A 21,666-nucleotide genomic window follows, 5' to 3' on the forward strand; every position below is an offset into this window, starting at 1 on the left:
GTGTGTGTGTGTGTGTGTGTGTGTGTGTGTGTGTGTGTGTGTGTGTGTGTACACATTTGGCTTTTAGGGAGTACAGTTGAAAAAGTCCAATTTATTTAACAAGAAAGTGATTTTGTTAATAGTTATTATTACCCATTATAACCTGGGTTCGTTTTGTTTATAGGCGAGTGGCTGAACTGTTTATGTTTGATTTTGAAATCAGCGGAATCCATCTAGACAAAGAAAAGGTGACTCTTTCCTGTTTTTTCCTGCTCGTTTTACTAATATTTAGTTGGTATCTTTATTGCTACAGTCCTTGTATGTTGCTTAAATTTGCATATCATACAAACTTTAGGTTGTGTTATGAAATTCTTCTATCATATTTGAATATAGTGCTCTCTGGAAGTTTGTCTATTACCCATGAAAACTCAGAATTAAGAAATTACTTGAGACCATTGGGGTGTTTTAGATGTCGTGGCATCCTAGATGGGTGATAGCAGGAAGGAGAGGCAAGTGATTGGAAAGCTGAGAATTTTGAAGATTGAGGTCTGGAAGTGGAGGTACAGGGAATATCACTGAGACCTTTACATAAGTGTACTTATTCATATTCTACATGTCTTTGACAGATCCACACAGTTTTGTTCTAGAAGCAGGAGACAGGGCTTATACAATGTCTACCCTGGAATAGGAGGGACTGTAGACATTGTTTAGACCCCTCCTTTCACAGATATGGAAATAGAACAAAGTGATTGGTTCAAGATCCCTTCCTTAGTGTCCAGAATGTCTAACTCTGGCCACTTCTCTTTCTAGAACACAACATCCTAAGAAACCGAATCCCTCATTTCTATATTATGCTCAGGACTGGGAGAATGGGGGTGACTTAACCACCACTGAAAGATCCACCTGCTCCATAGTTATCTCCCCTACTTGCCTGGAGTCTATTTTGGTTATGCTTTTTTTTTTTTTTTTTTTAGGTATGTTTTTCCTAATAAATAGAATATAAAGCCACTTATCTATTAATAGAGATTAGTTTATCAGAGTATGTTGGAAAGTAGAGGTCAGGGTCTTGGGGGTATTATCTATCTGCAATAGATAATATCATTTTGCTTCGTCCTGGGTTTGAGTAATGCTGGGGCCACTTGCACACCGGTGTGTTTACGTGGCTCTAAGGGCTCAGCACGAGACTCCTGACCTAATCCTGAGCTACACAGGCCGCCAGCAGTCCCCAAGGCTAATAGGCTCTACCGTACATTTATGTTGTTTAAAATGGACACATTGGCCCCTTTTCAAACCAGTTGTTTATTACCACTTCTCTATATAATGAATCCACTAGTCTCTGAGTCACTCAAATAAAAATTAGAGGTCAGTTCACATTTTTTATTTCCCATACTTCCACGTCTTAATTAGTGACAAAGTCCTTGGATTGTTTCTGTAGAGCTCCTACATCTGTCTGCATCCCCAGAACAGCTCGCCTTCAACCTTATCACCATATACCTGGGCTGTCCGAAAGGTCTTTGTCTTCCTGACACTCAGTATAATTAATAGTGATTAAGCATTTGCTATTTGAAGCACGTATTTCTCATCAGATCTTCATAACGGCTTTGAGGCTGTTTGAGTATTATTATCATTCCTGTTTCGTAGATGAGGAACTGAGGTGCCTAGAATTTATGTGATCTACCCAGGGTGACAGAGTTAGTAGGTGGAGGAGGCTTGGACTCCAGAGCCTGCTCAGCTGTCTCTGCCCAGGTTTTCTGCTGCTCAGTCTGACCTGTCTGTGAACCTGTCTGGAAATCAACACAATTTAGAATGTGTTGATTTCCTTAAAATATTGATTTGATCATTACTGTCCCACCCAGAACCTCTCAGTCACTTTCCATTGCCAATAGCAGCTAATAGGTAACAAAGAACACGCATGGCAGTTCTCTTCCAGCCCTCCCTGTGCTCCCCTGTAACTCGTTACACTGGGGCCTCTCGTATGTGGCCCCGGTCCTCCTACCCCTCCCCTGTCTGCTCACCAGGCCTGCCTGCTTCACACCCCCACTAAGGCCTCATCCTCAGATCACTGTGTCTGTGAAGCTTTTATCCCCCAGGGGGAATTTTGTATTCATCTGAATTCCCATTTGACTTTTTATGCATATTGCATTTATCTTTAAGTGCCTGTTATTGAAGCTGTTCCTACTGCATTACTTATCTAAATTAGGGGCTTCTCAAGGACCAAGAATGCTGGTCATGTTTTTTCCAGTTTTGGCCTCAGCAAATACCAAATGACTGTATGACGAATTGTAATAATGCATAGTGGAGAATAGTAGAGTTGCTAGGAGAGAATCTAGGTGAATAGTCTGGTTATTTTATGTAATCCTCAGGGAAGATGTTTTTGAAACTTCACTCAGAAGTGTTATGTGTCAAGGCAGGGTCTGTTTCACCAGCATTGAACCTGCTGCTTTTACTTCTCGAGTGTTCTTACGGATAGCTGCCTTTCCTGGCGCCCACGAACATTAAAGATGCAAGTAAAGTAAACCTCCCGAACTTCTGTCTCTTAACTTCTGTGTCTGTTCTCCAAGGGCCTCCACTAGGGACAGGATAAAAGGAGACATGTTACCCTTTTTTAAAAGAGAGGTCTTGAAAGAAACCCACCAATGTAATGTGTACAAATTATATAGGCCTGTATATTCTTTCTGTATTCTTCCCAGGTTATTTTTTATTTAATTTTTAAGGTCTCATATGAATGTAACTTAAAAGTTTAAAAGGAATAGAAGTATATGTTTTTTAAGCAATCTTTTGATAAATAACACAACAATTTCATAGAATTCTTAGAGTTCAGAGTACTGCATCTTTATCTCAGAATGGTGAAATGCTATGTGTCTAGGAAATTGGTGAAGGCAGGAAGTAAACCCAGTTTTTAATTTTCTGGGGATTTTAACAGGTGATAAATTCTTTGAAATAGTTGTATCACTTTTTTTTTTTTTTTTTCCCAGGGTAAAGGCTTTGGGGAATATTTTTGGAACTATAGTATAATTTCCAGATCTTTTACCTTTTTAGTTATTCCACTGATTACCATTAGGTGGCGATAAATGGCCATAGTAGAAACAAAATAGGTGAAGAGAAATCTGGACTATAAAGACGTTGGAGTGTCTGAAAACGAATTTTTCCCATGAAGTTTGAATTCTCTACATTGTAAATTTTTTTAAGTAGGCTCCACACCCAGGATGGAGCCCAACGTGGGGCTTGAACTCACAATCCTGAGATCAAGATCTTAGTTGAAATCAAGAGTCGGATGCTTAACCCACTGAGCCACCCAGGCTCCCCTATATTGTAAAGTTTTTGTTTGCTAATATATACTTAGTTTTTTCCCAACATCTTATCAAGTGTACATTCACATCTTAAATATCTTTTAAAAAGTATTAGTGCTGCTTAACCATTCTTTAGGGTCATAGTACAATTTAGAATGTGTTGACAGCTAGTGATCCCCATCCCAGAAAGATGTGCATCTCATTTCACCTGAAGTCCATCATGAGCACAGGTCCAGATTCCCAACTACTTTTCTAGTAACAATAACTGCAAATTCACCCTTGTCCTCCAGTAAACCGGACTGATGACATGGACTAGTTTATGTTTTCTCCAAAACATTTATGGCGCCCCCTTTGATAATACACGTTTTCTCAGGCGATTATATGTCCTAAGGGTGTGACTGCCAGAACAAACCCCCATGGGTGTCCCAGCCACATCATTGTCAGTGAGTCGGCGGGCTGACGGGTGCCGGGCACGGGGCTGGAAGACGCAGCTCTGCCCTATGGGCTCTGTCTGGCTCTGCTCCCCCCAATCCACTGCTGTCCTTCTGTCGCTGCTCAAGTGTCTGCAGCCTCAGAACTGCTACAGGGCAGCCCCCCTGGATGTTCACTATACTCTTGTGAAGACCTGCAGAAATTCTATTGCTTTCCCTCTACCTTTTGGTCTCATTTTTTAGGACCCAGTATATTTTCAGATTTGCCCTTCAACTTGTTCTCTTTAGTCTACAAATACTTATAAGTATCATATTGACTAGATTCAACTACCTACTGTTCTCCGGTTCACTTAACTAAGAGGTTATCTTTGGGGATAGGGAAGGATTCTGTACTTCCCAGTATTGCTAATTTCAGAGATTAGTTACATAACCTAGGCATAAAATAGAACTCTAGAATTTACATAAATCTTAAAGCATAGAAACACTATACAAACTGTTAGGATATTAAATATCTATCAAAAGTAGAATTAACATACTACTTAGAGTAAATTACTATGTATTTATGGCATAAACAATATACTCAATGTTCATTTTATTTAACATATTTAGTATCTCATTCAATTAATTTAACCATATATGTTGCTTTACCATCCTTATAGATGGCCTGTTAAATCAGTTGTTAACTATTACTTTCAATGCCTTTAAATAACTTTTACTCCTTCCACATCTAGCGTAAAAGAGCAGTGGACCTGAATGTGAAAATCTTGGACTTGAGTAATGTATTTCTTATGGGAACTAACTTTCCCAACAAGATTGAGAAGCATCTCTTACCAGAACACATTCACCCTAACTTTGTAGTCACTGGAAATCATGTCATAATTGATGGTCTACATGCAGAAGCCCCAGATGACTTGGTATGTGCATTCCACTCTTTTCATAGTTTAGCTCCCGTCTGAGTGTTGCTACTGTTTTAACCGAAAATTCAGTGGTAATGTAATCATACCTTTAAAAATACTTGAGTGTTACTAAGCCCTAAAATTGGACTGTGGGCTTATTAATTCCATACATGCTTTGAATGATGAAAATGGTTTAATCATTCATGTCTCATCAAGAACTCCTCATGTTTAAAGTATGATAAATAGCAATTGACATTTGAGACTACTCAGATTCTTAATGCCTGTAGTCTTCACCTGGTTAAAGGTGCTTTATAACACATGCATTGGGTAAAAGATTGTTCCACCATACCCCATAACAGAGAACTCCAATCAAGAATGTGTTTATATCCCATACTAGTTTATGAATCTAAAAGCTTTATTCACCCTGTATAAACCCTTATTTTATTTTTAAAGCAATGATCACCTGTAGAATAGAGAAGTGAGAGTTAGCCTACATTGTCATTGCATGGGCCTTTGTGTCATGGTACTTATTATACCTTCTAACATTTCATTTTAAATACAGGTTCGAGAAGCTGCTTATAAAATTTTTCTTTATCCCAATGTGGGTCAGTTGAAATGTTTGGAAGAATTGCTCAGCAACAGAGACCTTCTGGCAAAGTTAGTGGGGTACTCCACATACTCCCACAGAGCCCTCCAAGGCACAATAGCCAAAAATCCAGGTAAGCTTGTTCACCCAACTTTTCAGAACAAAATAGGATTTTTGTGAAACTGAACTTCTGATTTTAAATAGCTATAAATCAGTGTTCTCTTTTTAATATACTCAGAGATCCATTTATTGAGATTTTCTACATCATTACATAGAACTGACTTCTAAATAGAGCTAATAGTTTGGAATATATTCTCTCCAACCCCCAAGGTAATTTATTTTTTATGCGTGTTTAGAGTTAAGTCGTGCTTAAGTTTTACACTGATGCTAATTTCAATTGTTTTCATTTTAACTCAGCTAGTTTCTGTGGTCAACCTAGCCACATTGGTTAGAATTAGTGTGAAAGAGGAGGAAAGATCAATAAATCTGTTGAAGACAGGGTTGAATATAGGCTTGGGCTGTAAAAACACGTAGTTCTATAAACCTCCTTTTTGGAGAGAAGAGTGCTGGATGGGAGGGTTTGTGTTAAGTGGGGAAAAAGCATCCTGGGGTTTATTAGAGTCTTGCCTTGTGCTCTGTTGAGTTCTTTATGATTTAGAATGTATAAAAGAAAGCATTATACAATAGTAATAATGTAAGTGTGTATAGTAAGTTTTTTCAAAGGCATATGAAATTCCCATCATAGTTCAGACACTGAGTCAGGAGTAGGGTAGTTGCGATGGTAGAACTGTTCAGATTCAAGATCTCTTTCAGAGGTCAAATCTACGAGACTTAGTGATGGGTCGAGAAGGAGTAGGAGACGGCGTGTTGGGTACCCGTGGTTTCTGATTGTGCATGTGGGTGGACATATAATTCACGGATAAAGGGAACGCTAGAAATGAACTCTGTCTAGGAGGAAGATCACATTGTTAATTCTGTTTTGTCATTATTTCTTCCTTGCTTATCCCTTCTCTCTCTAGTATGTTCCTATCTTCTCCAAAGTATTCTTAAAAAATGGCCATTTCTTTTGTAAATGCCTATTCCCTTGAGCTATCAAGGCTCTCTGTGAAACCACAGGCACTGCACACTCATTCCTTTGCTCATGTTGTTCCCTGTATGGGGCACAGCTCCCCTCTCCCAATCTGTCTGATGAAATCCTATAGATTTTCAGTGCTCAGCTCAAAACCTACCTCTTTCACAAAGCCTCTCCACTTTTCACTTCCCTTAGACACCCTTGTCTGTGAAACCCTTCAGTGCCTACAATTTGTTTCACCCCATTTAACTCCTAAATGGATCTTATGTCATTTTGTGTGTTTTTCTGTGGTCATTGTTGTCATCAGGTTGTTACAATAATTTTTTATTATTATTATTATTATTATTATTATTATATGTACAGTTGATCCTTGAACGACGAGGGGCTGCTGATACCCCCCAACTGGCACAATCGAAAATTCACATGTAACTTTTAACTCCCCCAAACCTTAACTACTAATAGCCCACTGTTGATGGGAAGCCTTACTGATAACAAATAGTTGATTAACCCGTATTTGATATGTTCTATATATTATATGCTGTGTTCTTACAATAAACTAGAGAAAAAACGTTATTAAGGAAAACGTAAGAGAAAACACATTTATAGTACCATATTTGTCGAAAAATATCCTTGTATAAGTGGACTGCACAGTTCAAACCCGTGTTGTTCAGGGGTTAACTATAATAATAGTAGGATGCTTACTCTGGCCCATTATTTCATTTAATTTCTGTGCAGCTGTGTGAGGTAGATGTTTGTATCTACCTCATAGGATAGAAACCCAAGGTTAGTTATAGTGCTAAAAAGTGGCAGGGCTGAAACTTAAGCCCGTGCTCTAAATTTATGGTCTTTATAAGCTGCTTGAGACCAAACAGATGATGTAAAAGACATCATCTTCATTCTCTGTTTTCATCCATTGATTCAGCAAATATTTACTGAGTGCCCACTATATGTCAGGTATGATCCTAGGACCAAGAAATAAGTCAGTATGTAAAACAGATAGAAATTTCTGCTCTTGTGTAATTTATATTTCTATAAGGGAGATAAGAACAAAATACATAGGTAAGGAACACAGTAGGTTAATAGTTAATGCAAGTTGCGGAGAAAACTGAATGGGGAAGGGGATAAGGAATGTGAACGTGTGGTAGTGGTGTTGGGTTTTAAACTGAGTTGCCAGGGAGGGGCTTGCAGGGCATGTGAGTGTAGATTTGAAGGAGGTGCAGGAATAACCCTATGGCTCACTAGGGGAAGAAAGTTCCAGATGGACGCACAGCAAATGCAGAGGTCCCTACGGTAGCTTGACACGTTTGAGGAAAAGCAAAATGGGCAAAGCGGTGAGTGGAGTGAGTGAGGGGAGTGGTAAGAGGTGGAGGTAGACGAAGAAGGGGCTGTGTTCAGCAGGGCTTTTCCTCCAGTGAGATCGAAAGTCGTTGGGGGTTTTGAGCAGAGAAGTAAGGTGATCTGACTTAAATTTTGCTGTCAGGTCATATGCTGCTGACACTGAGATGGACTGCAGGGAGGCAGGGGTGGAGGAGAGGCCATGTGGAAGCTGTTTTGCAGTAATCACGATGAGAAGGATGGCAGCTTGACCAAAATGGTAGCAGTGGAGGGTTTTGCAATGTGTCCGATTCTGGATATGTCGCATTTTGAAGGGGAACCAAGGTTTTTAACCTGATTAACTGAAGAGACATAGTGAGTTATTGCTAACTAAGATAGGGAGGACTGGAGCCTTGGTTTGGTTCAAGTTAAGTTGAGATGCCAATTGGTGTTCACATGGTGATGTTGAGTAGGCAGTTAGATGTGTATCTGTGGAAATGAGGAGAGTGCTGAGCCAGAGATATAAATCTGGGTCTTTATTTATTTATTTAAAGATTTATTTATTTTAGAGAGAAAGTGTGTGTGAGTGAGGGAAGCACAGGGAGAGGGAGAGAATCTCAAGCAGACTCCCCATGGAGCACAGAGCCTAACGTGGGGCCCGGTCTCGTGATCCTGAGATCATGACCTGAGCCAAAATCAAGAGTTAGACGCTTAACCAACTGAGCCACCCAGTTGCCTTTGTGTCTTTATTTAAATTCATGAGATTGTATGAGACGTCCAAGGGAGTGAGTGCATCTAAAGAAGAACAGAAGTCTAGGAAGTGAGTTCTGGGGCCCTCCAAGTTTAGAAGGTCAGAGATATGAGGGAAAACCAGTAATAGCCACCAAGAAGGAGCATGAGTGAGAGAGGAGAAAAATGAACAGAGTGGGTGGTCCTGGAAGCCTCATGAAGTATCTTGAGAGAGTAATTAGCTGACTCAAATGCTGAGGGCAGGTGCAGTCTGAAGAAGGTTGAGGATTGAACACTGAGGTGAGCAGTGTGGACTGGAGGTCCCTGGTCCTGTAGCAGCTAATGCCAGATTTCATCACCAGTGATTGCATTGCTCACTAGGTGGTTAGTGTGGTCATAGTTTGGAGTTAGGCTATTGTGCAGTCACATAGGATGTGACTTGTGTCCTTAAGGAATTTAAAATTTAATTGGGGAGATCAGTTATATAAAGATAAGTAATTATATAGGTCATTGTCTTCTCAGTGCCAAATGAGTGGTACATATAGACAACACAATACTGTAGGATTTTAGGAGTTCAGGAAGTTTGTCAGATGCATGTGTGCTTGTTGAGGGTTTCATGAGGGAAGTGAAACTGGAAATCGGAGGTGAGGGAATGGTGAGCTTTCAGCAGAGAGAAGGAAGAAGGTAGGATATAAACAAGGGTTAAGGTGGGCATTCATGTGACAGGTGAATTAGGAAATAATTTTCCAGTGAGGCATTTATTGATTTTCATGGGCTTTCAGACTCATTCTTTGTAACATGACAATTTTTCAGGTAGGTTATTTGAGGTAGATTTTTCATATTTAAGATAGCTAGAAAAACAAAAATGGGTGAAAGTGAGTAAAAAATGTTTAGAAATAAAAAGCATGCACAAATGTACTTGAAAATACTTCTCTATGGCAGCTGATATGATATCCTGAAATAAGATTTCATTTTTAACGAAATAATGGTTTTTCTCAAAGGTCTAATACCATTTAATATGGTGCATGAGGCAGTGTTTTCAGGATTACTGTATACAAGGCTTGTTAAGGATCGACAGTGGCAGGAAACCCCATGGCTTCTTGGTTTAGGTTAACCCCCATTCTTTTCTCAGGCTTTTATTTTACTCAGAAAGAAGATAATTTAAATTGGAGATGGCAGGAAACTTAAAACCATATACAAGATTATCTGGAAAATATAGAAACAGTGTTTGTGGCAAACTCTAAAATACATGTGAAAGCTCTCTATACATAAATCAATGGCAAAAAGTGGTAAATTAAAAAATACACATGAAAAATTCCCTATCATGGGAAATAATGATAGTTGCACTATCTTGCCTTTATGAGTTTGTAATAAATATATGACGACTATGGCTGAAGTATTTAAGGACTTAAAAAAAAATCCTAGCAGAGGTTAAATTTCTAACATTCTAATTTTGGCATATTTTGTTTTGATATTGATCCTGAATAGATTATTCTCAGCTGTAGATAAAAAACAAAAATAATCCAGAAAAACATTGATTTTTAAAACCCAGTTTTTAGTGAATCATGCTTCTAAATTGTACTGATTTTTATGAACAAATCAGAGTCTAGCTATCTTTTTAAAACTCAGGATAAATTAGAAAGGTCTAAAAAAACTTATTTTTTCTCTTACACATATGAGTATATAGAAACACATTGAAATTTTGGATTCTTTTTTTTTTGCTCTCCATTCATTCCTCACCTGGGGGATAATCGAAGGCTTTGGATTATTACTATTTTGTTTAATATGTTTTTTGATAAATTGATCATCATCATCTGGACATATTATATTAGCAACCCTGGCACGCTTTGAAAATGAGCACTTTAGTGGCATTGTAGTGCATAGATTATGACCATTGCATTCTAATTTTAACAGATATGTTCATTTTATTTTATGTAATTAAAGACATTTTCTTTTGGGTTTCATTTTTAGAGACTGTCATGCAGTTCCTTGAGAAACTATCAGACAAACTTTCTGAAAGGTTAGTTTTTATTCTACTCTTTAGAGTGTGTATCATGTGGTTTTTTTAAAAGGAGACTTGATTTATAAAAAAAATTAGGAGGTGACCTATTAAAAATACAAGTATGGGAATATCGGGTCAGATCTGTGGACTAGTCAGCAGGAGATTGGATTAACTATGAGGGATACTTAAAAAGCACATAGCTGTCTTCCTAAGGTGACAGTTTTGAAAACTTGGACTGTCCTCTCTGATGAACTAGTTCATTGCCTTAGGAACCCGTCATTGATGTGTAATTAAAAAATTTTTTCCAAGCCTTTTTGAAACTATATGTTTTCAACTCGTACCACCAATTTTATAAGAAGTTCATAGTGTTTCTCTTCTTTTGGCCTAAATATAGGTGGCTCCTGGATGTGGTAAATTGATCCGTGGTTTGGATCTTAAGAATGATCTGCCTCAACTTTCGTAGTTCTCTGTAGTGAGTCCCTTTGTTGTATTCCTGCCTTTCTGTCTTTGATAGAGTTACTTGTCCTTCACTGGTGCTCTTCTAGTGCTTTGCTGAGTGGCCATACTCCAGCAGCCTTCAGACATCTAGGATTCCAGGAAGAGGCATGTCATGGTTGTCTCGTAATGCTGTTGAACATTTCCTTTGCCTTTTTGACTACATCAAAACGTTAAATTTTAGCTCAAATTTCCATTTTCTGTTTTTATAAACTCATGCCTTAGAACCCAGTCCTCTCTGATTTGGACTATATTTATAAATTCTAAACTTTTCTTTTAATCTAGTGAACCATTGTGGCTTTGATTTAATGAAGAGGCAGTGTTAATTATGCGGTTAATTGAGAATTTTCTCTACTTTGCTTTATTAGTTAAGTGGTAGTATTCTTTCTTCCTTTGTATGTAACTGTGGATTATATTTTGAGCAAACACGTCTTCAGGTTTTTACAGTTATATATAGGAGTTAATTCTAATAGAAACTTCGTATTCTATAGATGTTAAGCACATATTTGATTGTTGTCCAGCTAGAGTTTTTCTGTAGGGGAAAAATTATTAATCATAATTTTAAATATAATCTCTGTTCATATTTTTTAATAGAAGGAAGTTTGCTGGTTATAACCTTTACATGTATCTGTAACATTGCTAATTTTTCCAAGCTTTAATATTTTTAAGTCCTGTATCTATTTGCTAGGATATTTTCTAAGGTAGAAATTGCAGTAATTTACTGATGATATATTGCTGTCCTTTCTAACACAGATAAAATTTGGATTAATACTGGTTTACATTTGCACTACGAATTACTTCCAATTTTATCATGAATACTGGAAAGTTACATGAGAAAAAGAAGTTCTTTTTTAAAAAATTATTTAAATTCAATTAATTAACATACAGTATATTATTAGTTTCAGAGGGAGATTTTAGTGATTCATCAGTTGCATACACCCAGTGCTCATTACATCAAGAGCCCTCCTTAATGCCCATCACCCAGTTACTCCATTCCCCCAAGAAAACTAATTCTTTAATAATGTAATTATTAAAATTTTGTCCTAACAATGAATGATAAACCTGTTTTACAGAACTATAAAAGACTTTGAAATGATACGAGGGATGAAAATGAAACTAAATCCTCAAAATTCTGTAAGTGACAATTTTGGAATATTTTTATTATAGTATAAACAGTCTATCAGCTGAAGTCCTTATCTTTTGACTCTAGAACTTTCTTGTGATATGCTAAAGGTGTGTATGTTCTTGTTTCTGATCCCTGGTCTTGGTTCCGATCCTTGGGTTTGGTGAACAAAATACTGAAATAACTTGAAATACTTGATCCATATGTCTGAGTTTGACATTTCCAGGAAATCCAGTATTTTTTTGCTGGTTAGTTGACATAATACTCACGCATGGTCATCCGCATATACACGCCTATAAATGTATATTAACAACGTATATTAATATACATTCACGCAAAGGCTGCTTCCTTTGTACCAAAAGTGGGCTTCTCAGTTTGAAGCAGCCTTTAAGGAGGCTCAGTGGGGGATTGATCTGGTAGGTGGCAATTTAACCATCAGTGTTAACATCGCAGTTTACTTTCTTATTTGCTAATTTATGGAGCTCAATTAAATCGATGTTGACTTCAAAGTATACCCCATCTTAACACAGGAGCCCTACATGAGACCTGCTATATCTCTAACCCTATAATCCTTGTCTCGACAAGCCCTTCAGGTTATTTATTACACCCCTATCCCCATCAGTTAATAAATCTTGTAGATTCTACCTTTCTGAGAACTCTGTGTTCTTGCCTCTCCATGCCTATTGCCACAGCCCTGGTTCAGGTCATTGTTACTTCTCACCCGGATTATAGTTGTAGTTGCTGAACTGGTTTTCTTGCTGTTTGTTCTGGCTCCTGATTTGGACTGCTTAGCAACGCGCCTAGTTCAGTGTTAGACGTACTAGGTACTCAGCACTTACTTGAAACATGAATGAATGAATGAATGAATGAATGACTTGCCACCAGAGGGATTTTGCCAAAAAGCAGATCTGATCTTATCACTCTTTTGTTTAAGAATTTTCAATGGCTTGCTGTAATTCTCAGATTTACCTTAGCTTTCCCACCAAGCCTTTCCTAATTTTGCTTCTACCTGCTTCTCTAGCCTTATCTTCTGCTGCCCCTTTAAGTTCAGTTAGTGTCCCTTGTTGTTCCCTACTGATAATATCTGTGTGATGCTCTTGTGCTTTTTTTTTTTTTTTTTTTTACCTACTTACTGCTTTGCTTGCCCCTGCTTTCCTTTCTTTTGTTTTTTAATTCTGACTGATACTTATGCGCCAGCAACTATGGTAGGTAGCTTGCTGTCACTCACAAACACCATACACAGGAATGCCTTTCCCTCTTTCTCATCTGGATTCAGTATGCCCAATCTTCCAAACTCAGCTCCAGCTTTGTCTCCTCCCAACATTGCCTGACCTTCCACTGTGATTTAAATACCCTTCTCATGGGCTGTCTTTCACATGGGACAACATCATGCATATGACCTATTGTACTCTGGTTGTGGAGTCAATTTTTCTGCTTCCTAGACCATTATCAGCTCCTTGATACAGGGATTAGGTCTTACTGGGTTTTATTTCCCTAGAGCTTGCACTCTCTGGTACATAGCAGGTAGTAAATGGTCATCTGTTGGAGGAAATATGTCCCAGGAACTGAACACTTGGGGGCTAGAGTTTCGGAGATGCTGGGAGAAGGAAAGTAAGCCTGTACATGTCTTACATTGTCTGATTTCATGGAAACAGCGTGATCATGGAATATGAGAAAGAACACCTTGTTATTCAAGGAGGTAATGTCTGAACTGAAAATTTAAAGGATAAATCAAAGGATAGAGCCAGCATTCATGGAGCTCTTACTCAGTGCCAGGTGTTCTGTTAATAGTTGAAGTGCATTAAGAAATGCTGTTACTGAGGCACTACGTGTAGCTGACAGTGTTCAGGCTGTCAGGACGTAATAGGAAAAATGCGAACAAAGTCCCTGTCCTCAAGAAGCTTACATTCTAGGGGAGGAAAATGGATAGTAAATACACGAAATAAATATGTGCTGTGTTGTATTGTGATAAGGGCAACAGGGGAGAATAATGCGGAGAAAAGGGGATGGCGGTTGCTCTTCTCTAGGGACTCGTCAGGGAGGACCTCTTATGTGAGAGGACCCTTGAGCAGAGACTTGAAAGAGATGAGGCAGTGCCCCGCAGCAGTAATGCAGGGCAGACCCTTCTCCACAGAGAGAGCAGATGCCCCCTGTGGTCACAGAACAGTGAGGAGACCAGTGTGGCCAGAGTGGAGCGAGGGAGGGCAAGAGCGGCAGGAGGTGGGCTCAGGGTACAGGGGGGTGGGGTCAGGTCATGTAGAAGGAAAACGGGAAAGCATTGGCAAGCAGAAAGAACTTTTCCACATTGTACAATAGTGTGGATTGCACACTTGAGCCCAGGCATTCTGACTTCACGGCCTGGGCTCTTAGTCACTCCTGTCACCTGGACAGTTTATGGGGAGGAGGATCGTTCAGGGGTTCAAGCTTTTCTTCCCTTCAGTATTCTGTACCAGCTGTCAAAACCAACTGTTGTGACAGTGCTTCTTTATGACATATTTTCTTTGCCAAGATTAGAGCTAATTCTCCCTTCATTACACTTGAAATTGTTGCTTTCATTCTGGGGATCCACCCTAAGCTTCCTGCTTAGATTTAGAAAGAACTCTAATCTTACCTTTATGACCCTAATCTTACCTGCAGTATATTTTATGGATTGATACATGGGTTGCATTTTGGGAAAAATTTCAACGTGGCTGATTTAATCTATTAATGTTGACTTTTATGTTTATATTTTACATTATTTACCTTTTCCCCAAATTCTGGGATTATGTTTTATTTATACCTCTGTACTCATTGATTACAGGGAAGTCAGAATAAAGAGGTGGGCATTTCATGAATTTTCAGGGTTTTTATAACACTTTTCTGATATTATAACAGGTTTACATTTTATAAGCTGGCTAAATTTTTGATAAAAATTGTGAAGTAGTCAATAACTCTCATAGCAATGAATTTTCCCATTGTAGGAATTAATGCCTTGGGATCCCCCCTACTACAGTGGTGTGATTCGTGCAGAAAGGTAAGTTTTTTTGGAGAAATACTCATCTATGAGAGGGAAGAAAGAAACTAATATTCATTGAGCACCTTGCACATTAATTATGCAACTACTGTCTTCACTCAGTTGCCCACATCATAAGCCTGTACGCTCTCAAGTCCAGGCCCTGTGCTGGCGTGGTCTGCGCTTGCCCACATGTTTTTGATCTGGATTAAACCTGTGCTCTCAGTCATAGGATCATGCATGCTCTACTGCTCCCCCAGAGCCTGTTCTTCTATGGCTTGTGCCATTTCCTTGTTTAAAACTTTTCAGTATCTCCCTGTGGGGTCTGGAATCTGGCTTCTCCCTGTGTGTAGCTTCTAGGTTCCCTTACTAGACTGAGCATTTTGGGGGCTGGGACTTTGCTAGAACCCCGGTTGTCTCTTGTTTCTGGCCCAGGTTGGGTGCTCAGCAAATATATGTTGAACCAGTGAAGGAATAAGTAGTCCTTGGGATGGGGCTGTGTGATTTTGTTTTCTCATTTTTATTTGAACATATTGTGGACACTTTCTTGGCACATCTGGAAGGATATATGTGAAATAAAGATTTAGGACAGCTTGATGTGAGTACTCCTCTAGCCTCCATATTCTCCTGTGTTTATTATATTATGACAAACTAGTAGGTATGCTCTTTTCCCTAAATATGCCCTATTTCTGTCGTTTTTATAGTTGCATGTAAACCCAAGAAATACAGAGGCCTGTTCAAAGTGAACACATTTAGAAATGTTGATGTCCCAAGCAACTTTACATACACAAAAGGAATTAAAAAAAAAAAAAAAACAACTCCGAATCCTACCCTTCAACAGATTTTTAACATTTTTCTCTTATACTTCCTTTTTGAGCTCCTCAGCTTTAACCCAGAGTGTTAAGATTGATTTAGGTAATGGAAGAAAATAAAAGCTTTGTGCCTTTTTCTTCATAAAAGCATGTTGGCATATATCATGATAATAATATGCTTATTTGGTTGGTATTTAACTTTAAAGTCTTTTTGTTACTATGCATTATTTGGGCATCAAGTGAAGGGTAGTAAATACCTCATTAAAATTAGACTTTTTGTTTATTTTAATGATTTTTTTTATATTTGTCACAAAAGCAGAAAACAGTAACTTTTGGTGTTCTTTTCTTCACCGGTAGGAGGAGGTACCCTGAGATCAGTTAGTGTGTTAAGGAGCTTACCCACTTAATATTCATTCATTTTCCTCTCTGTGGCTTCTCTGTGACATCTCTGTTCCTTAGACTACTCTTACAAAACATATTGTCTCATAATACTTTGTCAGCTACTGTTTTTTATACATATATCCCAAATTCAGCATGAACCACCTTTTCTATGGAAGCACATAAACTGTTACTCAAAATGTGTAATCATTTGATTATGATAAACAGTGAATGCTTAGAATATATTATAGCTTAATATAATTATTTCACAAATACGTTTTATGGCTGCAGAACTTCGGACTTTGCTCCCTGTCTTTACATCAAACAATACAATTTACCTTTTCAAATTTTTTCAAAGAAAGATTTGGCTTGGTTGCTTGGCCAACCAAGATCTAGCATAAAGGAACACTAGAATTTTTTTATCAATGCCTTCCATATAAAAAAAGGTTTTAAAAATTTTTTGACATTGGAAAGTAATGTAAAATAGAGGTATTTGTTTCTTTCTGATTTTTGTTACTGTGATTTTTACATGGTATTCCTCTATTTCATGTCGCCCACCCCTGATTATTTTAATGAATGCCTTAGCCTTATATTTAAGTGATATTTTTGTCATTTAGTTTTATTCTGTAAATGTAGGATGCCCAAATGGTGGTTCTATGGAAATGACATATGAATATTTGAAGACTTGGAAAGCTATACTCAGTTGTAAAGTATATGCATTAATTAGGAGTATGAGAGAGATCCCTGAGAAGTCTGATAGTAAACTTAGATAAAAGACATTGAATAAAAGATAGTGACTTTCTCTTCTCCATTTCTACCAAAAGTACAATATTGCAGAGTCAGTGTTGCTGACTGACTCTGGAGTCAGTACTTAGAGATCGCTGTGCCCCCAGGTAGGTTGGGAGTTCTCCCCCTGTCAGCCACAGGGACAGGGTCTCACTGTCCACACAGGCCACTGGAGAGAGTAGGAACACCTGAGGCGGCATGGCCGCACGGTCTGGAGCACGATCCCTGAGGTCTGGGCGGCCTGGATGAGTTCCGGCTCCACCACTAATGAGCTACACAAGACCTTTGGAAAGTTACTTGTCCTCTCTAACCTCTCAGCAAAGCTATCTATAAAATGGGAGTTGTAATAGTCCCTACTTCATAGGTCAGAAATAAATGAGTTAATGTTGGTATCATTAGTACTGAAATAATATTTTTATATGGAATCGGCCTTCTCTGGACACTGTTCTAGAGGATGATCTACTCTAACAGATGCTTTTGAAGTGTTCTCTAGAATCTTTTGAGGGAGAGGTCACTGTCTCTGAAGACTTCTCTAAGAAAGCACTCATCTAAAGTATAATGAACGTATCAAATTAGTTGTCAAATGCTCGTCAGAGAAGCTTTTAATGTTGGAGAAAGAACATGGGGACAGGGATGTCCACCTTGCCTGTGCTTCCCAGGGCATCGCTGTGTCCCGGAGGGAGGAAGCCTATGTCTGGCTGGCAGGACAGCTCACTTTTGGTCTCTTTCCTCTTCAGGGTCATGGGATAGCCACTGCCTTCAAAATAGAATTGGAGCCGTCCTTTGTGGCTTCTAGGATCTGGTCACAGCCCACTTTTCTTTACCAATGAGTACACCCCCCCCCCCACAGTTATTTGTGGGGTCTGGCCCGCCCTTCTGGTCTTTCTTATCACACCTCTTCCTTTATAGTTTTCCTCAACCAGACTCTCTGCCCCATTTCAGATCCCTCTCTGTCTTGGGCAGAGTGTGTGTCTGGCGGCTGCTAGCGTTCCCCTCGCCTTTCTTTGCTATCTTCCCTGTGAAATTTTGCCAAGAGTTCATGAAACCTCCAGGTCTGCCACGGCTGCTGTAGCTCCTGCCACCACCATGCTTACAGCCCACATGCGGCACACTTGACCTTCTAACAATGTGTTCTTTTGGTGTCTTAGGCTAAACCTGTCACGTCAACCATACCGTGAAGCTCTTGAGAACAAAGTGTGTCTTGTTTCTTCTATTTGAAGTAAAATGTGGCATGTACACTCTGGACTCTCAGTAAATGCATATTATTTGATAGCCATTGTTCAAGACTGTCTAAACCAATAATTGGAAATCCTTATTAAAAGCAATCTGGTGATACATTTTTTTGTAAAGAAGAATATCATATTTTTGTGAATGGCCCTTTTCATCTCTCAGATTTATTGAAAGCAGTGTGACCCTCAGGAGGCCTTCAGAATGCTCATTTGTTGACAGAGGTTTCTTTTTTTTTCTTATGTTAATCACCATACAGTACATCATTAGTTTTTGATGTAGTGTTCCATGATTCATTGTTTGCGTATAACACCCAGTGCTCCACGCAGTACATACCCTCCTTAATACCCATCACCAGGCTAACCCATCCCCCCACCCCCCTTCCCCCTAGAACCCTCACTTTGTTTCTCAGAGTCCATAGTCTCTTATGGTTTGTCTCCCCATCCGATTCCCCCCCCTTCATTCTGACTGGTGTGAGGTGGTATCTCATTCAGGTTTTGATTTGGATTTCCCTGATGCCGAGCGATGTTGAGCACTTTTTCTTGTGTCTGTTGGCCATTTGAATGTCTTCTTGGGAAAAATGTCTGTTCATGTCTTCTTCCCATTTCTTGATTGGATCATTTGTTCTTTGGGTGTTGAGTTTTATAAGTTCTTTATAGATTTTGGAAACTAGCCCTTTATCTTATATGTCATTTGCAAATATCTTCTCCCATTCTGTTGGTTGTCTTTTGGTTTTGTTGACTTTATTTTGCTGTGCAAAAGCTTTTTATCTCAATGAAATCCCAATAGTTCATTTTTGCCCTTCCTTCCGTTGCCTTTGGCGATGTTTCTAGGAAGAAGTTGCTCCGGCTGAGGTCGAAGAGGTTGCTGCCTGTGTTCTCCTTTAGGATTTTGATGGACTCCTGTCTCACATTTAGGTCTTTCAACCATTTGGAGTCCATTTTTGTGTGTGGTGTAAGGAAATTGTCCAGTTTCATTCTTCTGCATGTGGCTGTCCAATTTTCCCAACACCATTTGTTGAAGAGACTGTCTTTTTTCCATTGGACATTCTTGAGTTGAGACCATAGAGTTGAGGGTCCATTTCTGGGCTCTCTATTCTGTTCCATTGATCCATGTGCCTGTTTTTGTGCCAGTACCATACTGTCTTGATGATGACAGCTTTGTGATAGAGCTTGAAGTCTGGAATTGTGATGCCGCCAGCTTTGCTTTTTTTCCAACATTCCTCTGGCTATTCGGGGTCTTTTTCTGGTTCCATACAAATTTTAGGATTATTTGTTCCATTTCTTTGAGAAAAGCGGATGGTATTTTGATAGGGATTGCATTAAATGTGTAGATTGCTCTAGGTAGCGTTGACATCCTCACAATATTTGTTCTTACAATCCATGAGCATGGAACGTTTTTCCATTTCTTTGTGTCTTCCTCAATTTCTTTCATGACTATTTTGTAGTTTTCTGAGTACAGATTCTTTGCCTCTTTGGTTAGATTTATTCCTAGGTATCTTATGGTTTTGGGTGCAATTAATTGTAAATGGGATCGACTCCTTAATTTCTCTGTCTTCTGTCTTGTTGTTGGTGTATAGGCATGCCACTGATTTCTGTGCATTGATTTTATATCCTGCCACTTTACTGAATTCCTCTATGAGTTCTAGCAGTTTTGGGGTGGGGTCTTTTGGGTTTTCCACACAAAGTATCATATCACCTGCAAAGAGTGAGAGTTTGACTTCTTCTTTGCTGATTCAGATGCCTTTTATTTCTTTTTGTTGTCTGATTGCTGAGGCTAGGACTTCTAATACTATATTGAATAGCAGTGGTGACAGTGGACATCCCTGCCGTGTTCCTGACCTTAGGGGGAAAGCTCTCAGTTTTTCCCCATTGAGAATGATATTCACTGTGGGTTTTTCGTAGATGGCTTTTATGATATTGAGGTATGTACCCTCTATCCCTATATATACTCTGAAGAGTTTTGATCAAGAAAGGATGCTGTACTTTGTCACATGTTTTTTCTGCATCTATTGAGAGGATTGTATGGTTCTTGTTCTTTCTTTTATTAATGTATTGTATCACATTGATTGATTTGCAGATGTTGAACCAACCTCGCAGCCCAGGGATAAATCCCACTTGGTCGTGGTGAATAATCCTTTTAATGTACTGTTGGATCCTATTGGCTAGTGTTTTGGTGAGAATTTTTGCATCCGTGTTCATCAAGGATATTGGTCTGTAATTCTCCTTTTTGTCTGGTTTTGGGATCAAGGTAATGGTGGCCTCATAAAACGAGTTTGGAAGTTTTCCTTCCATTTCTATTTTTTGGAACAGTTTCAGAAGAATAGGTATTAATTCTTCTTTAAATGTTTGGTAGAACTCCCCTGAAAAGCCATCTGGCCCTGGGCTTTTGTTTGTTGGGAGAATTTTGATGACTGCTTCAATTTCCTTAGTGGTTATGGGTCTGTTCAGGTTTTCTATTTCCTCATGGTTCAGTTTTGGTAGTTGATACATCTCTAGGAATGCATCCATTTCTTCCAGATTATCTTAATTTGCTGGCATGTAGTTGCTCATAATATGTTCTTATAATTGTATTTCTTTGGTGTTGGTTGTGATCTTTCCTCTTTCATCATGATTTTATTTATTTGGGTCATTTCTCTTTTCTTTTTGAAAAGTCTGGCCAGGGGTTTATCAATCTTGTTAATTCTTTCAAAGAACCAGCTCCTAGTCTCGTTGATCTGTTCTACTGTTCTTTTGGTTTCTATTTCATTGATTTCTGCTCTGATCTTTATTACTTCTCTTCTCCTGGTGTGTGTAGGCTTTATTTGCTGTTCTTTCTCCAGCTCTTTAGGTGTAGGGTTAGGTTGTGTATTTGAGACCTTTCTTGTTTCTTGAGAAAGGCTTGTATTGCTATATACTTTCCTCTTAGGGACTGCCTTTGCTGCATCCCAAAGATTTTGAACAGTTGTGTTTTCATTTTCAATTGTTTCCATGATTTTTTTTAATTCTTCTTTAATTTCCTGGTTGACCCATTCATTCTTTAGTAGGATGCTCTTTAGCCTTCATGTATTTGAGTTCTTTCCGACTTTCCTCTTGTGATTGAGTTCTTGTTTCAAAGCACTGTGGTCTGAAAATATGCAGGGAATGATCCCAATCTTTTGGTACCGGTTGAGACCTGATTTGTGACCTAGGATGTGATCTATTCTGGAGAATGTTCCATGGGCACTAGAGAAGAATGTGTATTCTCTTGCTTTGGAATAGAATGTTCGGAATATATCTGTGAAGTCCATTTGGTCCAGTGTGTCATTTAAAGTCTTTATTTCCTTGTTGATCTTTTGCTTACATGATCTGTCCATTTCAGTGAGGGGGCTGTTAAAGTCCCCCACTATTATTGTATAGTTATTGATGTGTTTCTTTGCTTTTGTTATTAATTGCCTTATATAATTGGCTGCTCCCATGTTAGGGGCATAGATATTTACAGTTGTTAGATCTTGTTGGATAGACCCTTCCTCATCTCTTATTACAGTCTTTGGTGTAAAAATCTAATTTGTCTGATATAAGGATTGCCACCCCAGC

The 21,666-nt window shown here is 38.7% G+C and overlaps 1 protein-coding gene across 1 annotated transcript in view; it reads left to right on the top strand.

Moving 5' to 3' along the window:
* The window catches only part of MIPEP (mitochondrial intermediate peptidase), a 174,948-nt gene that overhangs the window by 14,460 nt on the left and 138,822 nt on the right, over positions 1 to 21,666 (top strand). Inside the window, exons 5-10 of the mRNA XM_025875187.2 lie at positions 164 to 227; positions 4,432 to 4,614; positions 5,159 to 5,315; positions 10,269 to 10,317; positions 11,868 to 11,928; positions 14,878 to 14,930. Coding sequence (XP_025730972.1) covers positions 164 to 227; positions 4,432 to 4,614; positions 5,159 to 5,315; positions 10,269 to 10,317; positions 11,868 to 11,928; positions 14,878 to 14,930 — 567 coding nt within the window. The remainder of the gene's footprint in view (positions 1 to 163; positions 228 to 4,431; positions 4,615 to 5,158; positions 5,316 to 10,268; positions 10,318 to 11,867; positions 11,929 to 14,877; positions 14,931 to 21,666) is intronic.

The sequence above is a fragment of the Callorhinus ursinus genome, unplaced genomic scaffold (genome assembly GCF_003265705.2).
Source record: "Callorhinus ursinus isolate GAN/ISIS: 27379988/994484 unplaced genomic scaffold, GSC_fseal_2.0 scaffold7, whole genome shotgun sequence".
NCBI classification, from domain to species: Eukaryota; Metazoa; Chordata; class Mammalia; order Carnivora; family Otariidae; genus Callorhinus; species Callorhinus ursinus.